This window comes from Gracilinanus agilis, chromosome 6, assembly GCF_016433145.1.
Source record: "Gracilinanus agilis isolate LMUSP501 chromosome 6, AgileGrace, whole genome shotgun sequence".
Taxonomy (NCBI): domain Eukaryota; kingdom Metazoa; phylum Chordata; class Mammalia; order Didelphimorphia; family Didelphidae; genus Gracilinanus; species Gracilinanus agilis.
This window is the reverse complement of record NC_058135.1, coordinates 166661950-166680585: the sequence shown is the minus strand read 5'-3', so window position 1 is coordinate 166680585 and position 18636 is coordinate 166661950. Positions and strand designations below refer to the sequence as shown.

At 32.2% G+C, this 18636-nt stretch overlaps 1 protein-coding gene across 1 annotated transcript in view; it reads right to left on the bottom strand.

Annotated features, from left to right (window-relative positions):
• FRYL (FRY like transcription coactivator) overlaps positions 1–18636 on the bottom strand; it is a 163030-nt gene that overhangs the window by 121649 nt on the left and 22745 nt on the right. The window contains exons 7-10 of the mRNA XM_044680887.1: positions 16920–17088; positions 16464–16556; positions 12270–12368; positions 8386–8487 (exon numbers count right to left, since the gene is read on the bottom strand). Coding sequence (XP_044536822.1) covers positions 8386–8487; positions 12270–12368; positions 16464–16556; positions 16920–17088 — 463 coding nt within the window. The remainder of the gene's footprint in view (positions 1–8385; positions 8488–12269; positions 12369–16463; positions 16557–16919; positions 17089–18636) is intronic.

Sequence of the window (18636 nt, the reverse complement as noted above, 5' to 3'; positions counted from 1 at the left end):
AATCTTACAATTACTTACTGTTCATAATTCTTCACTATGCATCAACATAAGATTTTATAAATGCATTTTAATTCTAAAGACATTTCGTCCTTGGCTGTCATCTCTATCTGCAAAGTCAATCACATGTTTGTGCTAATTGTGACAATTTTTAGGCTCTTTTGGTCTCCTTACAGATAACAGGTATATAAGAAAAAATTTATATGAAATAGTTATAATTGGTATTAATGTCTGTTCTTCATCTGTGTATAGAGATTAGGTTGAACTGTTTTAAATCGCATCCCAGATTTTCTAATTTGTATTCACTCTTATACCTTTTTATTAATAGGCATAACAAGAACAGTCGTGACTACATACCAACAGTAGTATATTCAAGAATGATTCCTCCATCAATACTAGTCACTTCTGGTGTGTTATAATAAAACCAATTATGTTTTAGAGATATTACCAAGTGCTCAGCCATGTCTAGAACATTCCAAATTATTTTCTCCAAAAAGTATTCACAATATATAGGTGGCAGGCCTTTATTGAGATTATAAATCTTTACTTATCTGTGTCTCCTTTTTCTACTGTTTTCCTCCTTGGCATTGAAGTCCTCAAGATTAAAATACATGTTGACTTAATTTAAAAGGTCCTAAAAAGCTCTTTATGAAATTTTTTCTATTTCCACAATGTCTACAAAATAAGTTGGTACACATGCTACATTTACTTTCTAGTATACTTATCAGGTACACAGCCATCTCAGATGATTAAATGATTCACCTTCTTTTGTTTTCCTCTCCAAAAATCTAAGTTAACATTTACTCTGAGGAAGAAGAGGAATAGAGACAGTCTACAAGTTGATTGTTAAAACCTCTTCCTATCATCAAGACTGCACAAGTATAAGTGTCACAGTCCCAAGTCACTTTCTATTTTTCTTTGTTTTCAGGATTGCCAGGGGAAAGTATTTTATCGCCAGGTGACCAGCCATCAGATGATTAGTTTCTTTAATTGTTGTTAGGTTGGTCCTTAAAAAGCAGACATGCTCTGGTCCTAAGACTTTATTAAAAATCTCATCAGAATGGTAGAATCAGCCAAACCCTGTGCTCATTGAATAGCCTTTAAAAATCTAGGATAACATCCACAAATGAAGACTGATGATAAGAATAATTCTTACCCCAAAACATTTATTATAATTACTTCTTATATTATTTTCATGTCATAAGTTGCAAAACTGATATCAAAGCACTTGCCATTGATGCCAAATTGTTAATTATGACTCAATTTACACTGAATTAGCAGTAAAATGTGTTAGTTTAAGGCAGTGATGGGCAAACTTTTTAAAGAGGGGGCCAAAGAAAAGGAAATACTCATCTGTCAGTCTGTTTCTAAGGCAACTCTTTTGAAGTTTCATTGTATTGTATCCTACTCATTGTATTCGTCAGATTAGGAATAAAGTCGCAAGGCTGGATAGAACATTTCAAGTCGCCTCTCCCCATCTGGCCTGAGGGCCGTAGTTTGCCCATCACTGGTTTAAGGGATTAAATTTGCTCAGAAAACACTTATTTCTAAAAATGAAGAATTTCTTACAACTACTAAAAGCATTCAGCCTAGAGAAATATGCACAGGCACACAAAAGGGTGGATGCCAAAGAAAAGAGTTAAGATAATGATCTTTTGGATAACTACTTTTTAAAAAAATCTGACTTTCCCCTTTAGAATATTACCAGATATTATTATTGGTTCTAAGGCAGAAGAATGGTAAATAATAGGGAATGGGGGTTAAATGAATTGCCCAGAGTCACAGAGCTAGGCAATGTCTGAGGCCAGATTTAAATCCCAGGACCTCTCATCTCCAGGCCTAGCTCTCTACCCATTGGACAGACTACCTTACCTGCCTCTTGAATAATTACTTTTTTTAGTTATTTGAAAAAATAATAATGTAAAGTGGTAATTGTTGGCATTTATGTAAAGCTTGAAAATAATATGTAAATGTCATTTGTTTTGTATGAAATATAGAAATCATTATGTTTGAATCATAAATGTCTCAAGGAGGTTTCTGAAGGAATCATTGAAAAGCCATGAAATAACATTATAAAATTTAAAAAAACCTAATCTCATACAATTCTACAAGCATTAAAGTTTAACTCTTTGCTATGTGTATTCAAATTTTTTCATTTTTTTATTTCAAAGATTTGAAATGCATCATTAGATATTTAAGTTCCATGAAAAGAATATGAAGTATATATGAATCTGGATAATCTTAACAATTTTCAGCTCCTTGCCCAATTAGAATGATTTCTAGAAATATAGATTTATTAGCTTTGATATAAACCTAATCCAAAGATAAAATAATATTTTAACATATAAGGACCTTTTCTACTAATCCTGACATTTTAATATTGTACACAAACACGCATGCACACATGCAAAGCACAGTGAAGAATCCTGCCCCTGACACATAACAACTGTGTGCTCCTTTCCCACCTTCCAGAGAAGGACCCAACAGAGCTCTCTAAAACTATAAATTACAAGTAAGTTGCTTATATATATAGGTTGAAGGAGTTCACTACAATAAAGAATCACAGGTACTCTATCTAATTCATATGCATACAGAGAATATATGTACATAATATATACACATATTTCAGGTGCAGACAGAAAGGAAGTTAGCATCTTAAATATAAAACGCTAAATAGGAAATGGATAATGCAGAATACACACTACCCTAACTTTTCACTATAATTTAAATTCAAAATCCTATGATATCTTTCTAATAAGCTCTTTTTGTTAACAAAAGGAAATGAGATTATTACAAAAATGAATAATATGGAAATAGGTATTGAGTGATAATACATGTATAACCCAGTGGAATTGCTTGTCAGCTCTAGGAGTGGGGAGGGAAACATGAATCATGTAACCATAAATATTTTAAAATTAATTAAAAATTTTTTTAATTTAAAAACTAATAAAAAAAACACAAAAGGAAATGAGAAAGGGAATTTTTTTCTATTGAAGTTGCTCATTCCCAAACAAAAGAAAATTCAATTAAAAACATGACAAATTTTAAATTAGCTGGCAGGAAAGACGCAGTTTATTAGTTAACAAGTACATTAGGGAATTTTTAAAAGAAATCTAGTTTCTGTAAATGTATTTGGTCACTTCAATGACCAAATGACTGAAAATGGTAAAATGGAGACAGATTAAAGTTTTTTTAATGCTTTATTAAAAAGAAAATAATACTTTGTAATTAGCATATCTATTAAATAAACTCTTCCTCAATTCTTGAGTTTCTTGATAAGTTAGTTTTAAATAATCTGAATTGGTAGAATGGTGTAGACTAGAGAAAAGTTTGTTGGCTTTGAAGCTGAAGATCTATTTTCAAGTCCTGGTCTCACCTCTTCTTTGTGTCCTTTGTCAAATTAATTATACTCTTGACTTGCCCTCATCTAAATCCATATAATCAGCTCTTGAGTCAAGTCTCCCTTCATGTTATTTCTCACATCAGGTTCTTTCTCTTCATTAAAATGGCTCTTGCTACAATTCAGGTCTGAATCACTTAGATTACTGAAATAGCTCTGAAATGATTTCTCTGTGACTAGTTTCACTCATCTCTCCAGTCCATCCAATTCAGAGGTGCCAAAAGCAAAAGTCTAACTATGTATGTCACTACTTTACTCAAATATCTTCAGTAGCTTCCTTTAGCCTCTAGGAAAAACACAAACTCCTCAGCATGTTTTTATATTCTGTTATAGATTGAATATACCTACCTACCTTTCCTGACTTGTTTCATTTTATAAATGTTCATATACTTAGTTACAACTGTAATACTTGCTGGTCTTCATATATGACCGTTGATCTCCTGACGACATCTCTATCCCTTCTTTGCTTCTTGACATCTGCAGCCTGTCTCAAAGCACAGCCAAAGTGCCCCCTCCTATACAGGGACTTCCCTTATCCATGTCTCCCAAAAGCTTGTTTCCTCCTGAAACTATTTACAACACTTTTTATATTCCTTTGTAAAGCCTATAAGTTTTTTTAAGGTCTAGATTTAAGATAATATATTTTCTCTGCTTTAAGAAATGTAATATACAAAAGCCTAAAGTTATATTTATGTTTTATATTTATATAAAAATTCATATATTTATTTATGATAGATTATATCTATCATTCTTTTATGTTTGGAGAATTATGTGTCATATAGTGTGAAAATTTTCTAAAGGCAATGATACAAGTCTAAAGTATCAATTTTTGCAAACTATTAAAATAAAAAACCAATTCTAATTTTTATGAGAAAAGAATCATCACTTTGATCACATGTAACTGGCCTAAAATACAGAGAAGGAAAAAAGGCAACTGTGAACTGTGGTACAATTTTTTTTTCATTGAGAATTAGCTCCTTCTTTTAAACTTATTTCTCTAAATATTACTGGGTTTTTTTGTGTGTGAAGAAGTCGATAAAAACAAGAACTACCAGGAGCTGTTTCTCTTGGACGATGCTTGAAGCAGCATTTAAACAAAGTAGACATGCAACGCAACAATGAGTAAAGAACAAAATGCTGCACAGATGGACAACAAAGCAAGATCTTAACTTTAAAACTTCAATACAATAACTCACCTGGAGTGTTTCTATTTGTTTTCTGATACTGTTGTTAGATGGCATCTAAATAAAGCAATGTGAGACAGCAAACATAACCAACATGAGATGCGGCACATGCATGTTAGATGAAAATAAGCACAAGACAGCTATTCACTAAGGTCTCTATTTAGAAGAAATTAGAGCGGGCTACCAGCAGTGGCTGGACATAGTGGTCAAACTCCTATAGCTTCCACTCTATGAAATGCATTTAAAATAGTCAGAATGAGGGGAAACCATTATAATTTAGTTACCATGCACATTTTCTAACCACATTTTTTGATGTGAAATGTGCTTATTTTCCCATTCCAAGCACTGCATATGACTTTAAGCAGATTCAAATTTAAAAAATTAAAAAACCAAAACCAAAACCAAAAACCAAGCAGCATGTATTTGAGTCTACACCTGACTTTAGTCCACCCACCTTCTTCATATGAGGCCTAGTTTAGTATTGTATTTGTTATCATTTTCTACTGAAAAGAAATTATATTTCTCTTTTCTACACACAGACCCCCATATGCATGTATTGACACACATACACACATACAAAGAAAACCACTGACCTCTTTTCAGAGCTAGCTAAATTTCTCAGGAAAAAAAAAGGAAGTAAAAGAAATCGCAAAATAGCAATCTGGGCATACAGAAACAAATTCCACTTACTGGTGGTGTACAATTTGAAAAAAATGAGGGAAAGGGAGGCTTATTCAAGATTTTCTTAAATAAGAAGGAAAAAATGGAACTATTTTATAATTTCTGATTCATTCTTTCCTCCCTTCTCTCATCTTCCCTCCCTTAAAGAAGCACAGACCTAGAAAGGAACTTGAGAATTCATCTCATTGGTTTTATATGACTGACTATCTATCTATCTATCTATCTATCTATCTATCTATCTATCTATCTAAACTTTTCCTTTAAAACTAATTATGTCAATTTTTGTAAGTTTTAACCCTACAGGTGAGAAATTTAGAAGTAATATTAACCTCTTACAGGTAGAGAACAGAGATGAAATAATCAAGAAATTTCTTGTATCTACCTTCTTCAATATAATAAAGTTGAGAGCAGAATAATCTTGGAGAAGAAGATCCATCAATTATTTTTTTGTGGTTATTTTTGTGACAAGGTGAGATTCAAGACATTTTTTGATTTCTCAATCCAATTATGTGTTAGTGATATCACGATTAATCTGTACTATAAAAGTTATCTGTAAAATTTCTGCCAAATAGAGCCTTATTGTAATTTAAGTGTTAATGTCAAGAAGACTATATTCCAAATATACTTGCTAAATGGCTGGCTCTTAATTCTTAGAGAGCAAATGTAAATATCCATTGAGAGAAATGAACAATATATTTCAGAAATACTTAGCAGAAGACAGAGTTCAAAGAAAACAGTATTTTAAAGAAAAGCTTTAAGACATAGATTAAAAAAAAAACACCCAACCATACATTGCTCAAGTATTACAAATGTTGGATAAAAAAGGATTCATCCCATAAAATCTAAAAAAGAAACATAAAAGTTTAAAATGTCAAAAAACAAAGCAACCCTTTAGAAAAACAAGTCCATGTTCCATTAAATTTGTAGGTATAATGATTAAATTGCTATGTTTGTTGCCATAAATGTTGCCCAGGACACAACATCATTAGGAAGAAACAGAAAGCTACATATATTTAATTTAATATTGCATAAAATATAATCATTTTACTTTCATTTTGTAAAAGTTATTGTACTAGATAAATTAATCTAAATAATACTTTTCAAGTCTTAGTTGCAGGGGGCAGCTGGGTAGCTCAGTGGATTGAGAGCCAGGCCTAGAGATGGGAGGTCCTAGGTTCAAGTCCAGTCTCAGACACTTCCCAGCTGTGTGACCCTGGGCAAGTCACTTGACCCCCATTGCCTACCCTTACCACTTTTCTGCCTTGGAGCCATTACACAGTATTGATTCCAAAAGGGAAGATAAGGGCTTTAAAACAAACAAACAAATAAATAAAGTCTTAGTTGCAGTTTTTTACAAACAAAAAAAAATAGGCAACTGGTAATTTTTAAAAGTGAATGAGATTGAAATACAGCATTTTAATTACATATTTGATTATCAACCTCACCAAAGTAGTTGAAAGGTACAATTTTTTAAGTTATATTCTAAAAGGAAGTGTTTTATCATATTTTAATGATCTAAATTTTATTTGCAATTCAGGAATTCCTCAAGCTTTTTTTAAGCAGATAAACAAAAGTAAGGGAAGATATTATAAACTGATCTAGAGGAATAGTTCTAGATTAGGGATGTATAATATTTATGTATTTTAGCTTTAGAATCTGTGAAATTGTGTCCCCTGTAACTTCAGCCCAAAGAATATTAGAAAAATTAAATGATTTCTAAAGTTTTGTTCTTTTTCCCCAATTCCATGGAACAAAGATTCATTCAAATCCTCAAATGGGAAAATGGGAAAATATGGATATGTTCCAAAATGTTATTAAAATTTAACGGATCTTGAGTTGCTCAATATAAGAAACATAACTAGACTCAGTAAAAGATATAGACAGGTCTTTCAATCATTTTTCAGACACAAGGGAGATTTTTATCTAAAAAAGAATAAACTAAGAACACAGAATTCACAGTGCCACTATTGTGGTGACTGCAATACCTCATAATCTGAGTGTTGAGTTTATCATCCATTCCTGATAGGTAGCACAACTTCCATCACAATTTTAAAACACTTTTCTACTTACTTCAATAGCATAAATTCTTTAAAGGTAGGGATTGTTTTGATTTTTGTAAGGTTTCACACCTAGCCTGGCACACAGAAGGAAATGTTTCCTTATTTCTTATTAAAGTATTTTTGTTTTCATTTTAAATTGTATATAGAAAGTCTAGATGAATGAATGCACTGAGCTTTTTACAGTTCTTGAAATTAAATTATTTCTTACCTTCAAATGTGACAGTTTTTTTTCTTTTTTTTTTTTTTAAACCCTTAGCTTCTGTATATTGGCTTATAGGTGGAAGAGTGGTAAGGGTGGGCAATGGGGGTCAAGTGACTTGCCCAGGGTCACACAGCTGGGAAGTGTCTGAGGCCAGATTTGAACCTAGGACCTCCCGTCTCTAGGCCTGGCTCTCAATCCACTGAGCTACCCAGCTGCCCCTAAATGTGAAAGTTTTATAATCAAATCTGCCAATCATTTAAGAAAGCCTAAATCCAATAGTCAATTTTTGGATCTGGCTAAGCAGAACTACATACGATACTTTAATTTGTTTTGCATAAGCAAGAAGTGCCAAAAATGAGCTAGAATAATCATTATTAGTAAATACTCATATGTCTTGGTTTGTTAAAAATGTACATATATATTTTTTAAGAATAAGAGAATTTGTAAATAATCAACTGTGATTTATGATTACAAATTCAGAGGTTTAACTATGTGAGAAGGGATTTTCTGCATGTTTAATAAAGGATTGCTGAAAGAATAAGCATTTTTTGTATATATTATCTTATTTCCTATAACATCAGTTTATTAACAATTATTGCTGGTCCTAAAATAATACCAGTTGATAGTTCTTCCGCAATGCAAAATAAATGAAAGCTATTAAATTGGTCAATAAAATGTTAATATAAAAGAATGAAATGGATGTTTTTTGAGGAAAAAAAGTGAAACATCACTCAAAAAGTACTTGAGAAGTTACCTAATACACTAATAATATTTGTGTTTTACTTTAAATTGTATAAAGTATGTCTGTATGAATAAATGTATTGATATTTAGACAGTTCATGAAATAAAATTATTTCTTACCTTTAAATGTGACAAACAGTTTTGTAGGAAAATGTGCCAGTTATTTAAGAAAAACTGCTTTTGACTGACACATAAAAGGCAGGTGATCAGTGGATATAAAGCCTAGGAGACAAAAAAAAAAAGAAAGAAAAGTAAACTATTGTTTTTTAAATGGGCTTTACATTTGTTATGTACCTTTAATTCATTCCATAAAAGAAAAAAATGTTCTTTTTTATTGTTTTGCTACATGAAATAAGAAAAGCCTTTATTTTCTATATATATTAGTTTTCTAGCAACTGACTCCAGGCCTAATGAATGGATTAACTTACTTATTAATAATTAATCTGAAAAATAATTACGATCTATTTTTCATATATTTAAGCTGTAATTTTATTGGTAAAATATCATTCTCTATAGGATGAATTAAATAATGTGTTGTATGAGGGAAAATGAAGTATTTGATAGTATTTTGGAATACTAAAGAGAACAAATATTCATCACAAGATAAAATAGAAAAAAAAGAAAAGGGACAAAATTTTGATACCTCTTCCTATTAACTAGTTTGATTCTAAAGTAGGCTTGGGACTGTCACAATGACAACCTGTTTTGTCTAATATAATTATTGAGAAGAACTCATTTGAGATGGCAATTAAGAGATCATTGGGAACTTAGAAAAAAGCATTTTTAATTAAACAGGTTAGAAGCCAGAGGGCAGAAGGTTTAGAAGAAAGTGAAAGGAGAGGAAGTTTTGGCACACCAAGTACAGACAGTTTCCTCAACTTATATAGTTGAGGAACAGAAATATAGAACAATGGGAGGAAAGCAGAGTAGAAAAAAATGTTTAAGAGTAAAAGGGTTGAAATTATCTCCTGAGACAAAGAATTCCTCTAAGCTACATCACTAGCAAAGGGAGCAAGCAGTTAAGAAAATAAATTACAAGGAAGATGAAGAAAAGATGCAGAGTAGCAATAATTCAACAGGGATGTCCAGGAAAGAGTGGCAGAGAGCACCTGAACATGAATCAGAAATCAGCTAGCTAATCTAATGACATCACTAGAGTCCATGAGCAGTATTCGATGCCTCACTCCCATATGTTCTTTGGTCTGGCACATCTGCTTCCTGTGTGTATATGTTTTTTGATGCATATTCCCTGACCACATGGCTTGGCTTTGTGGCACATGCCTCTTTCCCCTAAATAATGATACAGAAACCTGTTAAGGAATATATCCCTCTAATGTAGAGGTAATCTTTTTTTAATCATTTATTTTATTATCCTGTTTGACTAAATAGCTGTTGATTTCCCATTAGAAAATTAAATCTCAATGGTGGATCATGGGTGGAAAATAATTTGGTGAGGATTTTTTTAATATGGGAGAAAATTTAACATGTTTCTTGTTAATAGGGGATTAGAGAGAGAGTGGGGAAGATGAGAGTGAAAAATCTGGAGAAAACATAATATTTACACAGCCAGGCACCATGTTGCACAATTTACAATGATTATCTCATTTGATCCTCACAACAACACTAGGGGAGAGAGAGAGAGTGTGTGTGTGTGTGTGTGTGTGTGTGTGTGTGTGTGTACACTATTATCTCTATTTTACAAATGAAAAAACTGAGACAAACAGACATTAATTGACTTGCCTAGGGCCACATATCTAGTAAGTGTCTTGAAGCTGAATATGAACTCAGGTCTTCCTGATTCCAGGGCCAAGTGCTCTGGCCACTTTGCCACCTAGCTGCCCCCACATAGTATTTGGCCAACACAGTGTCTGGTAAGTATATGTGATTGGTTGATGCATCTTAGACTTTTGGGACAAGGGGACTTTAAAGAATTCAGAGAATGGACAATTGGAGTCCCATAGCTTAAAATTCTCCAAATTAGATGTATCAAGAGGAATGAGAGGCTCTCAAGAAATAAATATTGATAATGAAACATAAATGCTTCAAATTAGGTGGTGTCTAAAGAGAACAATGTGAATAGCTCACATTTTAAAAAGATGAATAGGCAATGCATATAAAAGACTGACAAAATCAGGAGAAGATCAAGGTGAGATTTGGGATGAATCCTAACAGTAAGGGGAAAAGATCTTTTCAACTATTTGGGGCACAAAGAAAAGGTCAAAGGAGACTATAAGTATCTGAAGTATTTCAAATGATATAATATCTTAAGGCAAAAAGAAGGAGAAAAATTTCAAGTCTTGCTTTTATTCCATCTACCAAATCAAATGATCTTCAAAATGCTAAGTATTCTGGAAGATCCATTTTGCATCCATTTGGATATTGCTTCCACTAATATGAATCCTATATTCTCCAAGTTTCCTAAAGTTTTATTTAAAGTCCCATAAAATTTCCACTAAGGACCTACCCAACTCAATGTTGGTTATATTTTTTAATGTATTTAGAGTTCCAATATAGTATTTCGGTTGTCCAACTGTTGTCTCTCATTAAAAAGCATGATTATTATTTTTTATTCACTTTGTACACATTGAATAATTTTTTAAACCCTTATTTTCCATCTTAGAATCAATACAGTGTATTGGTTCCAAGGCAGAAGAGTGGTAAGGGATAGGCAGTTTCTGAGGCCAGATTTGAACCCAGGACTGCCCGTCTCTAGGCCTGGTTCTCAATACACTGAGCCACCTAGCTGCCCCCTGAATAATGTCTTTTGATGTGAATCGATATTGGTAACATAGAGCAATATTCCATCTTTACATTATTTTGGGGGAGTTGTCTGTAATTTTAATTTTACAAAAAGCCATAGGAGTATTGTGATTCATAAGCAATAGAAGAATAGGGGCTTTAGAAAAGAATTTCTAGCAGCAAGTAATTTTAGAAGTTATGGACTTTAATACTTTCAAAGCATTATATATGTCATTTCATTTGATACTCACAAGTCCTCTGTAAGAAGTTGTATGATAATGGACAATTCAATTAATTATTTGGAACCTTAGTTTCCTGATCTCAAGAATGGAATGAATAAGCAAATAAATCTCAAAAATGGAATGAATAAACAAACAAACAAAACAAATAAATAAACAAATAAACCCCAATCCATGGGGTTTTTTAAGGAATCAAATGAAACATCAAAAGAGGTTTTGTGGGCATTAAAGAAATATAAAAATGTGAGCTGTTAGTAATAGTTATACTATCGTGATTTGACCTATTCATATTTCACTCTGACAAATAAAAGGCAGAGACAAGATTCAAAGTCTGATTCTATGACTGTCCAAAAGTAAAATGGGTGGCGGAAGTGGGGAGTTCCTTTTCACTAGAGAATTTCAAAAGCTTCCTGGATCACCATTTCTAAAGAATATTATTACTGTGTAGGTATGGGTTGGATTATGTGATCTCTGAGGTTTCTTCCACCATTAAAATTCTATTTATCTTATGAAAGAAAAATCCTAATAAAGTAATAGGTTCAAACACAATCTCTATCAAACTTTTAAAAAGCTTTAAAACAATAAAAAGCATTTGTCACTAAAGTATCATTTAAAACTAAAAACAGCCATTTATTTAACATTTCTTTTTGGAAAGATGCAAATAAGACAAAATGAAGTCTTGGCAGGTGCAATACACATTTAAGAATTCTGCCCTTGGGCACCTTTGAAATACTAAGCCTTTTCTTTCTCCTCATTTTAACAGAGTATATTTGAATTCTGCAATTCTCCTCTCAGTAGTTTAAACATTCCTTCAGAAAAGAGATCATTCTATTTTTTCTGTTTGTTTTTATAAATAAAGAGTTTACTACAAAAATATCCCAAAGGTAAGTCTGTAATAAATGTTTTGGAATTGAATCTGTCCTGTAATCTTTCAATTTTCTCATTTCCCTTTACTTCCCACTGGACATTCATGCAAACTGTATTTATCATTTCAATATGTGAAGATCAAAAATGTTTCTTGCATACCAGTGAATGCTTCTTTCTGGAGCTCAATTCAAAAGTAGTCTGATACAGCATCTCCACAAAATTTTTCAAACATGGAACATTTACTTCATTTTTAACAGCCTAGTAAAAAGACAGATACACAAAAATTTGTAAAATGAATAAAAGAACAGATTAATAATCTGTATAATGTAACATATGTATAATATTACATTTTTCAAAGTAGCAATAATGCACTAAGGTTTCCTGAATTATTTTGTATGTGAAATTATCTTTCAAACTACCTAAAAATGCTATCTAATGAAGGAAGCTGATTCCTTAAACTTAAGAAGAGTCTCAACAAGCAATTGTTGGTTGTGCTTGTAGGCAAAAGTTCATTTTGTTCTGTTCCACTGCCACAAAGTGTACTATCCCCAAACCCATTGTCAAGTTTAACCAGTCATCACAAAAATATATGCTACTGTTCAGGAGATCCAGACAAAAGTGTAGGAGACAACCAATAGTAATTAACTCATAAAAATGCTGAAATTATGTCTTATAGCACGTAACCATTAAAGACAGATTAATATTATCATATTTAGATATGAAAGGGAACAATTTGTTTAATAACAAGTAAAAATGATCTGAGTTCATTCACATACCTGAATAAAAAAGAAATAAACATCATCATCATCCACACTAAAATTCAAAATTCATAACTAATTTGTTCTCAATAAAAATTTCAAAACTTTAGCTAGAAGTAAATGTATTTACTAAGCAGTTTATAGTTGATAGCAATTTAAAATTATACATCACTTTTTATAAACATTACATGTAAACTTCAAAACAGTTTTTAAAGAAGTGAGGTCCAAGTATTTCTTCCTCCCTATCCCCTTCCTATATGAGGAAATTAAAACCCAGCTTGTGATGGTACAGATAGGAAGCAAACAGTTCTTCTGATCCTAACTTAAATACACTTTACAAAAACTTAATACTTCAAATGACTTAGATAAAATGTTCCATGTAAATTTGTCTATTTTCATTATTTTTATATCAAACCCTTACCTTCTCTCTTAGAACCTGTATTGGTTCTAAGTCAGAAGAGTGGTTAGGCAAAGTTAAGTGACTTGCCCAGGGTCTGAAGTCAAATTTGAACCCAGGACCTCCCATCGTTAGGCCTGGTTCTTAATCCACTGAGCCACCCAGCTACCCCTTATTTTCATTATTTTTAAAACTTAACTATTATCATTCTTTTTTGTTGTTGTCTATGACACTTTGATTGACATCAGTAGATAACTAGAGAAATATTGTTAGTGGATGGGCAGAGGCAATATAAATAAAATGACAATCCTACATAAACTAATTTGCTTATTTAATGCAATCCCAATCAAATTGCCAAAAAATTATTTTATTAAGCTAAAATTCATTTGGGAGGAAAAAATATCAATAATAGCAGAAGAATTAATGAGAAAAAATATAAAGGAAGGAGACCCAGCAATACCAGATTTTAAGCTATGTTATGGAGCATTAATTATCAAAACTATCTGGTACTGGCTAAGACAAAGGAAGGTATATCAGTGGAACAGAATAGATATACAAAAACAGTAGTAGAAGATTAAAGTAACCTTGTATTTAACAAAAAAAATTTTTTTTTCTAGATATCAGCTTTTTATTCTCATTCTGAAGCGAAAAGAGTTACATATTTAGGGTGTCTGAACTCAGGACCCTATCAAGGAATTATGAAAAGAAATCACTATTTAGTAAAAATTGTTGGGACAACTGGAAAGTAGTTTGGCAGAAACTAGGTATAGACCATTATCTTACACCAATCACAAAGATAAAATCAAAGATACACTATACACAAAAGGAGACATCATAAGAAAATTAGAACAGAGAACATATTACCTACAAGTTTATGAGTAAATAAGAGATGGAGAATATTTTAAGATGTAAAATGGTTAACTTTGAGTAAAGTAAACTTAAATGTTTTGTACAAATAAAATAAATATTGCCAAAATTAGAAGGAAAGCAGAAAATTAGGAAAAATTTTCCCTAGTCTCTCAGATAGAGATCTCCTATCTAAAATATAAACAGAACTTTGTCAAATTTATGAGAATAAGAGCCATTCTCCAATTGATAAGTAGACAAAAAATATGAATAGAGTTTTCAGATGAAGGAATCAAAGCCACCTAGATGTATATGAAGAAATGCTGTAAATCACTATTGATTAGGGAAATGAAAACCGATTCTGCGGTATTATCTCACACCCATCATATTAGCTAAAATGACAAAAGGCCAAAAATGATAAATGTTTAAAGGGATATGGAAAATTGGGAACACTAATAATACACTGTTGGTGGAACTGTGAACTGATCCAACCACTCTGGAAAGCAACTTGAAATTATGCCCAGAGAACTGCATATATCCTTAGACCCCAAAATACCACTTTGGGGTCTATTTCCCAAGGAGATCAGGGAAAAGGGAAAAGGGAAAAGAACCTATATGTTCCAAAATATTATTAGCAGCATTCTTTGTGCTGGCAAAGAACTGGAGATCAAGGGGATGTCCATCAACTGGGGAATGGCTAAACAAATTGTAGCATGTGATTATGATGGAATACTACTATGCAATTAAGAAACAATGAGCAGATAGATTTTTTTTTAAGTTGTAAAGAACTACATGAGATAATGCAGAGTGAAGTGTGGAAAACCAAGAGAACTTTATATACTGCTACAGATTTAATACTTGAAAGAGTAACAACTTGTGATTGTTCTCCTTCAGAGATGAACTGAGATGAAAGACATACACTAAATATTTTTCAGGATGGTGCTTTCTCTGGTAAGAGAAAGGAAAGAAGGGACTGAATAAAAAAAAATTTTAAAGAATAATAATAAAAGCTAGCATTCAAAAATTTGCATTAGAAATGTTACAATTAAATGTAAAATTGTGAGTTATTTTGCATTCAATGAAAATGTACTATACTATTAATATCTTGCATTTCTATAGTACTTTAAAGTTATTATTGCATTTCATATTTGGGTGTATACTATTCTCTATATCCTATTATTTGCAAGTCATTGTCCTCAAGGAATGACAGTAGCCTTTGTGAGAAATATCACACATTGGGAGGTGCAATCTATGGGTATAAAAAAGAACCAAGGCCTAGCCTAAGTGGAAATTCAGTTTGCATCCTTAATCTTATTCATCAGCACCATGACTACTGAATGAAATAACTATTCAAAAACACTTAATTAAATATGTGAATGAAACTATGTTTTCATTCACAAGCACATACTGATAATAATTACTGTTAATAATTAGAGTAACAAGGGAGTGTAGGGGATAGAGCACAAAACTGGGAAGTTGGGAACATGTGAGTTTGAATCTTGTCTCAGACAGTGAGACGGTGAGAGCTGGGTAACCCTGGGTAAGTCACTTAAACTCTCTGAACCTCAGTTTCTCCATCAATAAAATGGCATAATAAGAGCAATTATTTTGAAATGACTAAAAATATGCATTTTTTGGTAAACTTTAAATGGTCTATAAATGCTGACTATTGTTATTATGGTGAAATTACCCAAAAATCTAATATTTTATGTGAAAACATTTTCCCAGTTTTATTGCATTATTTATATTAAAAGAAAAAGAAAATGTAACTGAAAGTTTGAATGAAAAGCAAACTGAACAAATCATGGAATATATCTGGGTATTTAATTATAATAAGAATTGGCAGGTTTTTTTTTTTATTCCAACTGTTGTCTGTGCTGATAATAGTACATTATGATAACAAAATTTACAAAATAAACTTCATATTTAAATACTAACTAACAATATTCCCCTGTTAGTAGCTGAGGGCTTTAGAATATTCCCTGGAGATTATAAACATGACCAATTATTTTGTTGAGGGGCAAAAGTCCCAGGGAAATGAAATGGAATAGGTGACTACTGGCGCTACTAAGCTGTGGATATTATGGCCTTTCGTGAATCTTAAGGTGGCTGAGTATTTTGATGAGGGAAGAAGGGGGGTAAAATGAAAGAGAAGTATAAAGAAACTTGTAAATGGTAGTCTCTCACTATATTATTTACTCCAATCTCAACTACTATTTTATCTTTAAAAGATCCTATCTTTAAATTTTACTGAGTCAAATTATTTGAAAGATTGTCGATAATAGCATTTTATGGCGTCATTTAATAAATATGGTTTTTAAATATAATTTTAAAGTAACCAAAAATACTTACAGCTGCCACAGGGATGAGAATCTCCACAAACAAACCAGCAAGAGCATGTTTAATGTCTTTATCTTTCACTTCAAGAAAATACTGAGCACATTCCTTAAAGGAAAAAAAAATTAAAATCTTAAAACAAAGTGACATAAACTTATCTCTGAACTATAATAATATTACAGAGATTGTGGAATATTTTAAAATATAGATTTACTCCATTTCTCAAAGCTATTTCAGTTAACATTAGTAGTATGATAAGAAACCCAAGTATATCCAATTTTAAAAAATAGTTATTCTTCATGCAAAAAAAATTTACTTTCATTCACATTAATACATCATTGTAGTTTATGGGAAAAAGCAAAATTCTTTCACCTATAACATAGTTCTTAGTGAGTGTGTATATATAGAAATATATATTTTTAAACTACTTTGGAAAACAGAAAGATCAGCTATTAAAATGAAGAGTATTACCTGCATGAACTGAAATGAGGCTTCAAATTCTTCTACAGGATACATTTTCACTCGGAAAAATTTCATCCCCATTATTAAACTGATGATACTTTGTACTACATGTGGACTCTGTTCCTTTTGTCTCAGCTCCTTCAATTCAGTTACAAATTTCTTTCGCACAGCCTGAAATCTAGATTATAGGGAATTTTTCAGCTTGTTCAACTTTATGATTGCAATTTTAACTATATAAGATTTTAAGACTGAAATAAAAAGTTATTTGTAGTTAAAAGTCAATAATCAGAAATTCTCTAAACACCATTATTACTAATAATCCCAAAGTAAAAAAAAAAGGCTTTGGAGTTTGCTAATTTTATGATTGGCAAAAATGCCTAATTCTGTACTTTGGCAATCTTGTCTCCTACTGAATGAACACTGCTTATTCATTCCTGAGCTCCGGTCCTGCTTTGATAATCAATGGATAATTCTCCCTGGTTGTCTTGCAGGCATCTCAAATTCAACCCAGTCAAAAGAGAATATATTATCTTCTGCACTGAAATAACCCCTAACATTCCCTATTTCTGATGGTGGGGGGCACTAAGTTCCAATCGCACAGGTTCACAACCCAGACTAATGCTCTGGTCCTTCATTCTCCCATACACCCAAATCAAATACACTGCCAAGTCATGCCAATTCTACTTCCACAGCCTCTTTTCCATCTCTCCCCTTAGCTCCACTTATATAAACCACCTGCATCAGATGCTTATCAGCTTGCACTTATCAACACTAGGTTATACTACAACAGGGGCTTCTAACTGGTGTCTGTCCTTGACAAACCATCATCCACACAATTACTAAGATAATCTTATTAAGCACAACAGCTGCCTATTGAATTGAGGGTAAAATACAAACTCCTCAGCGTGGTGTTCAAGGTCCATATGGTTTTACCCCAACTTTCCATATTACACTCCCCACAAACAATCTAGGCTTCAGTCAAATTGCTGTTCATTAAACCTAGCATTCTATCTTCTTCAGTGTGTCTTTGAAAAGGCTATCTCATATGCCATTACTGTAGTTCTTCCATATATCTACCTTTTAGAATCTATAACTTCCTTCAAGGAAGAACTCAGGCCGCACCTCCTACAGAAAGTCTCTACCGAATTCTTTCATTTTTAGTTCAAACAACCTTCTCAGCTGATCATTAACTATTATATCCTCAGCACTCCTCTTCTCCTGGAAGCATACAGGTTCTAAGTCAGCAATTATTTTTCACTTTTATTTTGTGTGACCAATGCTTGTCCGAAACCTTGAATAATTTTTAAAAATGTATCCACAAAACGAGGGGGTGTCCCTTGATTGGGGAATGGCTAAACAAATTGTGGTAAATGATGATGATGGAATACTATTGTGCTATATGGAATGATAAATCTATAAAAATTCTATAAGAACTGGAAAGACCTCCGTGAACTGATGAGGAGTGAAATGAGCAGAACCAGGAGAAACTGTGGGATGAGAAACTGAAACACTGTGGTCTGACCAAATGTGATTGACTTTGCTACTAAAAGCAATGCAATGATCCAGGACAATTCTGTGCGACTTATAACAAAGAATGCTGTCCACATTGTGAGAAAGAACTGTGGGAGTAGAAAACCCAAAGAAAACGTGATTTTTCACTTGTTTATATGGGTATATGATTTGGATTTTTGGTTTTAAAAGATTACTCTATTACAAAAATATGGAA